General features: G+C 71.1%; 6 protein-coding genes across 6 annotated transcripts; 3 read left to right on the forward strand and 3 right to left on the reverse strand.

Moving 5' to 3' along the window:
• Positions 1-45: 45 nt before the first annotated feature.
• MICPUCDRAFT_60103 (uncharacterized protein) lies at positions 46-465 on the forward strand (the record flags this gene model as incomplete). The annotated part of the gene is made up of 1 exon (XM_003060325.1): positions 46-465. The coding sequence occupies one exon, from the start codon at positions 46-48 to the stop codon at positions 463-465; it is 420 nt and encodes a 139-aa protein (XP_003060371.1).
• A 611-nt stretch (positions 466-1,076) lies between these two features.
• On the forward strand, positions 1,077-1,574 carry MICPUCDRAFT_60104 (uncharacterized protein; the record flags this gene model as incomplete). Its single annotated transcript, XM_003060326.1, has 1 exon — positions 1,077-1,574. The coding sequence occupies one exon, from the start codon at positions 1,077-1,079 to the stop codon at positions 1,572-1,574; it is 498 nt and encodes a 165-aa protein (XP_003060372.1).
• A 56-nt stretch (positions 1,575-1,630) lies between these two features.
• Positions 1,631-1,975, reverse strand: MICPUCDRAFT_60105 (uncharacterized protein; the record flags this gene model as incomplete). The annotated part of the gene is made up of 1 exon (XM_003060623.1): positions 1,631-1,975. One exon carries the CDS (start codon positions 1,973-1,975, stop codon positions 1,631-1,633), a length of 345 nt encoding a protein of 114 aa, XP_003060669.1.
• Positions 1,976-2,218: 243 nt separating this feature from the next.
• On the reverse strand, positions 2,219-2,701 carry MICPUCDRAFT_60106 (uncharacterized protein; the record flags this gene model as incomplete). Its single annotated transcript, XM_003060624.1, has 1 exon — positions 2,219-2,701. One exon carries the CDS (start codon positions 2,699-2,701, stop codon positions 2,219-2,221), a length of 483 nt encoding a protein of 160 aa, XP_003060670.1.
• Positions 2,702-2,860: 159 nt separating this feature from the next.
• MICPUCDRAFT_60107 (uncharacterized protein) lies at positions 2,861-4,027 on the reverse strand (the record flags this gene model as incomplete). The annotated part of the gene is made up of 1 exon (XM_003060625.1): positions 2,861-4,027. The coding sequence occupies one exon, from the start codon at positions 4,025-4,027 to the stop codon at positions 2,861-2,863; it is 1,167 nt and encodes a 388-aa protein (XP_003060671.1).
• Positions 4,028-4,226: 199 nt separating this feature from the next.
• Positions 4,227-5,285, forward strand: MICPUCDRAFT_60108 (uncharacterized protein; the record flags this gene model as incomplete). The annotated part of the gene is made up of 1 exon (XM_003060327.1): positions 4,227-5,285. One exon carries the CDS (start codon positions 4,227-4,229, stop codon positions 5,283-5,285), a length of 1,059 nt encoding a protein of 352 aa, XP_003060373.1.
• Positions 5,286-6,548: the final 1,263 nt, after the last annotated feature.

A 6,548-nucleotide genomic window follows, 5' to 3' on the forward strand; every position in this document is an offset into this window, starting at 1 on the left:
GCGCGCGGCGGACGCGACGCGCGGCTCGTCCCCGCGCCGCCCGCGATGGAGCGCGCGCGCGGCGGAAGACGGCGGCCGCACACCGCGCCCGCGGGGACGCACCGCGGAGAAAGAGGCGACCGCGCGCGGAACGCGACCGGCCGCGTCGCGTCCGCGCGCGACGCCGAAGCGAGCGCTCCATCGCCGCCGCTCGACCCGCGGACGCCGTCGGGCATGCGCGCGATTCGACGGCAGGCGGCGCGGGACACGCAGTCCGCGCGCGCGGCGTCGCGCGCGCGGACGATCACGCGGACGCCGGTCGCGGAGCAGCGGCGCGGCGACGTGGGCGGCGGCGGCGGCGGCGACGGCGGCGACGCGACGGACGCGCGCCGGGATCTTCTTCATCCTCATCGTCGTCAGCATCAGGTGCGTTCTATACACTGGTTCCCATACGACCACGTCGGCGTGGTGAACGCCGATCCTTAAGGACTTTTGCCGTCGTTTCTCTCCGCCCACCCCTCGCTTTCAATCCCCGCCATCGACGCCTTTCAACTCCAACCGACGCCTTTCAACTCCACCCCGACATTCGCTCGTATAGAACGGCCCTCATCCTCATCGTCTTCCGCATCGCCGTCTGGTGTCCGCGGAGTCCGCGGAGCGCGCCGCGCGAGCGACGCGCGCGAAGGAGCGCGACCTGGACCGTCGCCTGAAGAGCGCGTGCGCGCGCGCGGAGCGCGCCGACGCGCGCATCCGCACGCTCCCGCGCGTGTACGCCGTCGCGAACGGCGGCGTGGGGACGCTCGTGGATCCGGAGCGCGTGCGCGCCAGGTTGGCCGCCGACGCCGCCGACGAGGTGCGTTCTCAGCACACTGGTCCCCATACGACCGCGTTCGCGTGGTGAACGCCGATCCTTAAGGACTTTCGCGGGCGCATCTCTCCGCCCACCCCACGGTTTCAATCCCGACACACCTCGACGCCTTTCGACCGACGCCTTTCATCGCCGCCCCGACGTCGTCGCTTCGCGTGGAACGACTCTCGACCCCGAGACGCACGACGCCGCGCGTCGGAAGCTCGGTCTGCACCTCGAGGACGAGGCCATGGAGAGAGAGAGGCAGCGCGAGGCGGACGCGCGCGCGCGGGCCGAGGAGGAGACGCGCGCGGAGAAGGCGAAGCTGCGGAGGGGGTACGACGCGCTGCAGGCGGTGCTCTCGAGCCGCCCGCCGCCGCCGCCGGGTCGAGAGACGACGACGACGACGACGACGACGACGACGACGACGACGACGACGACGACCGCGCGAGAGAGAAGCGCGGCGGCGCGGACGAGGGATAAGAGCGCGGGCGACGATGACGACGGCGCGACGCGGCGGAGACGCGACGCGCGCGCGAGCGCGCGGTGGAGCGCGCGTCGCGGCGCCGCGGGGGCGGCGGCGCGGGCGCCCGCGCGGCAGCCGTCGGCGTCGGCGGCGGCGCGACCGGACCGGCGGCCGCGACGACCAGCGTCGCATCTGCGGGACGCGGCGGCGGTTGACGGGGAGGGGAAGCGCGCGCGCGCGGACCCGTACCGCGCCGCGCTGTTGACGCTCTGGGGATGGTGACGAGCGCTCTGTGTACCGCGTAGGATGGATCACGACGACGCTAATTAATTAATTCATCACTTCCCGCTCTTCTTCATGCCGCCTGCACGCCGCCGCGCGAGGGGTGGGCGACCGAACGTGAGTCGACGGCGATCGCGCGCGGACGCGCGCGAATGCGAATGCGAACGCGAACGCGAACGCGAAATCGAAATCGAAAACGGAAGACGCGGTGGTCGCGTCCGAGGGTCCGCGCGAATCGCACCTCCGAACCCCTTGCCCGCGGCTTGCGCCTTGAGCGCCTTGAGCTTCTCCGCGTCCGCCTTTTGCTTCGCCTTGAACGCGAGGTCGTCGTCGTCGAGCTCGACCTGCTTCCCTTTCGCTTTCTTGAGCGGCTTAGCCTTGCCTCCCTCTTTGCCGGGCATGGCGCGTGCGGTGAAGCGAGCGACGCGGGCGTGGAGTGCGCGCGTCTTATGCGTCGGCGACGCGGCAACCCTAGAACGAAGTCGGTTCGATCGACGAATTCTGGCGCGAGACGAGACGCGAGATTTTCGTTGGCGGTCGCGCGAGCTGAGTGCGCGGATAGATTATTGACAAGATGCCGCCGGCCCTCCGTCGCCTCTCGCGCGCGGAACTACGGTCATCGTCCTCGCGTAAACCTCCCCTTATTAAATCTTCGGCCGCTCGACCCCGCGCCGGATCGCCTCCTCCTTGATCCGCGCCTGAATCCGCCCCCAGTTCCCCTTCTCGACGTCCGCCTCCTCGACGCCCCACTCGCGAAGGATCTCGCGTCCCTTCTCTTCCTTCTTCGCGAGGATGCCCATCCCGAGCGTCTGCGGGATGCCCCAACACACGGCGACGCAGGCGGCGCCGAGGAGACCGGGCTGGCCGTTGAACACGGACATGATGCCCTCCATCGCGTGCGCGGAGGGGGGCGACGCGAGCGCGGCGACGGCGGCGAAGGACGCCGCCCTCGCGGACGCGACGATCGCGGGAGTCGTCCTCGCGTCATCAGACGATGATGATTTCGCGTCCGACGCGACGACGCGGACGACGCGCGCGGCGGCGCGGGCGTTCGATCTCGTAAACCTCGCGCGCGAGGACGCGAGCGCGGGGTGCGACGACGCGACGGACGAGGCGAGCGCGTGCATCGTGGTGGACGCCGGGCGCGCGCGGAGAGGTGTGCGACCGCGGTGATGGCCCGCGCGCAGAGGTGGCGAGGTGGCGTCGGATACGCCGAAGAAAGATCTTCTGGCGTGACTGGTTTTTTGACCTTTTCTGGTTTTCGGTTTTCCCGCACCCGCCGCGCCTCACGCGTCGCACGGACACCTCCCGGACGCGCACTTCCCCACGCCTCCGCCGCCCGACGCGGGCGCGGGCGCGGGCGACGGCGACGGCGCGTCGGCGTCGTCTCCCAAATCGTCGTCCAAATCGTCGCCCTCCTCCGCCGCCTCGAAGTGCGCGTTCGGGTAGCACTCGACGTCGTCGAAGCCGGCGGCGGCGTATCTCGCGCACGCGTCCGCGTACCACGTCGAACGCATCACCGATCGAACGCACGGGTTGAACGCGTCGATCAACGGCGAGCCTTTCTTCGTCATCGCGAGCGTCGTGCCGTTGACCTGGTACTCCAACATGTCGACGTGTATCCACGCGTACTTCGTCCCGAGACCGTCGTACAGAGACGCGTCGCAGCCGAGTTGTTTGCATCCCTTTCGGTCTTCGATCAGACTCGCGTACGCGTACAGAGCGTCCGCGTCGCCGTCGAGCAGCGCTCTCATCGCGGCGTCCGGCCCGCCGTGCGGGTCGTCCGCCACGAGCGCGATGAGCCCGTCGACCGGCGAGCCGTTGAACGTCTCGTTCGCGCACGTGTTGCGCGACGCGCCGATCGATCGCGCGGTGGTCGCGTACCCGCCGACGACGGCGACGACGACGTCCGAGAGGTCGTCCGTCGGCCGCACGACGGGCTCGCGCGTGCTCGGGTCCAGCCGCGTCAGTATCCCCGCGGCGCGCGGCCTGGACACGGCGTCCCCGAACGCGACGCCGAGCTGCCGCCGCGACGTCGCGGTGTACGCCGCGCACGCGTCGAAGTGCCCCGCCTGCAGCCCGAGACCTGGGAACCCGCCGCTCGTCCAGCAGTCCGCGGCGTCCGCGAGGACGAACTCGCAGCTCAGGTCGCACGCGTCGCACGCGCGTTTAATCGTCTCCACCGCGAAGCCGGTCGGGACGTCCGCGGGGAGCGCGTCGCCGGTGAGGACGTCGCGCTCGCCCGCGCCGGTGACGTACTCGTACGGCTCGTAGTTGCCCGTGATGGCGAAGAGGAGCGCGTCGTCGTCGCGGTCGCCGCCGAGGAGGCGCGCGCGCGCGCTCTCGGCGGAGTACGACGACGCGTTCGAGCGCGCGGGCGCCGCGGCGACGGCGTCGAAGAGGCAGACGATCGGGAACGCGAGCGCGAGGAGGACGCGGTTGAACGCGCGCATCGCGGCGCGGTCCGTGCGGGGGGGAGTGCCAGGCCGCGCGCGGACGGCGACGCGCCGGCGCGTCGCGTCTGACCTTCCACGGAGCAGCCCTCGTTTTGGTTTTCTTTCGCTCCCTCGGAACGCGCGACGCGAGCAGCGAGGCTACGAACGCCTCGTCGTCGTCGTCGCCGTCGTCGTCGTCGTCGACGTCGTCGTCACGATGATGCGCGCGCGCGACCGCCGCGCGTCCCTCGCGCTCGCGCTCGCGCTCGTCCTCGCGCTCGCGGCCGCGCCCGACGCCGCGCTCGCGCAGACGTCGCGCGGGAGCGTCGGCCGCGGCGGCGGCGGCGGCGGCGGCGGCCCTCGCGCGGCGACCGCGCGGACGTCGTATCCGACGACGCGAGGCGCGGCCGCCGCGCGCGGGGGCCCTCGCGTGCGCGCGCCGACGCCGACGCCGACGACCGTCTCGCGAACGCCCGCGCCGACGACGCGAGGCGGCCCGCGCGCGGTGCGGACGACGCCGACGCCGACGCCGCGCGCGACGACGACGACGACGACGCGCGGCGCGCCGCGAACCGTCCAGCAGCAGCCCTCGACGACGACGACGACGACGCGCGAGCAGCCGGTGCCGCGCCCGTCCACGACGCGCGCGCCGGAGACGATCCTGAACCGCCAGCAAGGCCAGATCGACGACTTGACCCAGAGGCTCGAGTCGCTGCGGCGCGACCGCGGCGACGTCGTGAACGACTACTTCGACGGCGGCGTCGTAGACGGGTACCGCGCCGGGTTCGCGGACGGGTTCTACGACGACTACGGCGGCTTCGGCGGTTTCGGCGGTTTCGGCGTCGGCGTCACGTTCCCGGACCCGTGCTGCCTCTCCGGGTTCGCGACGAGCAGCGCGTACTGTAACGTGGGGTGGGGCGGCGGCGTAGGGCTCGGGAACGTCGGCGGCGTCGTCTCCGGCGTCGGCGGTTTGTTTAACCTCCCGTGCTGCGTCGACGGCGGGCCGTACGTATGCACGCAAGCCGCGGTCTTAGCGCAGCCGTACGAGCAGCGGACGTACCCGGAGCCGTGCTGCGACACGGGGTACGCGATCAGAGGCGAGACGTGCGGGGATCGCTTCGACGCGGCGAGCGGCGCGGCGTTTCCGTGTTGCGTCGCGGGAGGCGCGTGGACGTGCGCGGGACCGAAGACGACGGAGGCGCAGCGGGAGGTCACCGGGTTCGAGAGCGCGACGCAGCCGCAGCCGCCGTTGCGAGAAGTGCAGAGACCGTCGTGATGCGATGCGACGCGACGCGATGCGATGCGATGCGATGCGAGAAGGTACTAGTTGTACTGTACGACGACGCTCGATGAAAACACGCGCGACTCGCCTCGTCGATCGATCACCAATCGAGCGGCAGAGGTTTCACCGCGTCCGTCGGTATCTCGCGCGTGTCGAACGCGCTCGGGTCGTTCCCGCGCGCCCCCCTCGGCGCGGCCGTGCACGGCTTCAAGATCTGCAGCCGCCGCGCCAAGTTCTCGGACAGCCCCCTGAGCGCCCTCACCTCCGACGCGAGAAGCAACCGCGCCGCCGCTTCGCCCGCGGCTGGGCCCTCCTCCCTCGTCGGCGAGTTCGCGATCGCCCACATCGTGTCCACCGCGATCGGCGGGTGCACCCTGAGGCGGTTCATCACCGCGGTGAACAGGTGACAGAACGAGCGCTTCGTCTTGGGCGACATCCACGTCTTCGATCGACGATACTTCTTCTTCTTCTTCTCGGCGTCGGCGTCGGCGTCGGCCCCCTCCTCCCCGGGTGTTTTTTCACCCGCGGCCGCGTCGCTTTTTCCCTCCCCGGCGCCTTTCCCCTCGTCCTCGTCCTCGTCTACGTCTTGAACGAACGCCGGGTCCTCTCGCATGAGCTCGAATGCGACCGCCCACGCGTTCCCGAGCGCGGCGCGCCTCGACTCCGCGGTGTCCCCTCCGAGTTCTCCGAGTTCGCCTCCTCCGGCGGCGGCGAACTCCGCCGGCGACGCCGCGGCGAGGCGACACCACGCGGCGGCGCCGTCCCACGACCCCGCGTACGTGTGCCTCGACAACCGCAAGCTCGTCTCGCTCGGGTCCATGCCCACGAGTGACATCGTCTCGCGCAGCCGTCTCAGGTGCTCCAGTTTCGCCTCGTCGTCCCCCGCGTGTTTCACGACGGCGTTCCAAAAATCCATCCCCGGAAGGTCGACAAAGTCTTCCTTCACCGCGTCGTCGCTACCCCATCCCACGGACACGAACCCGTAGTGCAAGAACGAGTCGTGCCTGCACATCATCGGGCCGTAGCTGTCCATGACCTCCTCTCCCGGCGCGTACGCTCTCGACGCGCGCAGCGACGCGGTCTTCGTCGCGGCGTCGTACGACAACACCGACGCGTCGGACGCGTCGCGGTCGTGGTTCAACGCGTCCGCCCACGGGACGAGCGCTAAGAACGTCCCGTCGTCGTCGTCGGCCGCGGCGTTCGCGCGGGCGGGGTCGCCGCCGAACGCGCCCCACTCGTCCACGTCATCGTCCACGT

The sequence above is a fragment of the Micromonas pusilla genome, assembly GCF_000151265.4.
Source record: "Micromonas pusilla CCMP1545 genomic scaffold MICPUCscaffold_8, whole genome shotgun sequence".
Lineage (NCBI taxonomy): Eukaryota > Viridiplantae > Chlorophyta > Mamiellophyceae > Mamiellales > Mamiellaceae > Micromonas > Micromonas pusilla.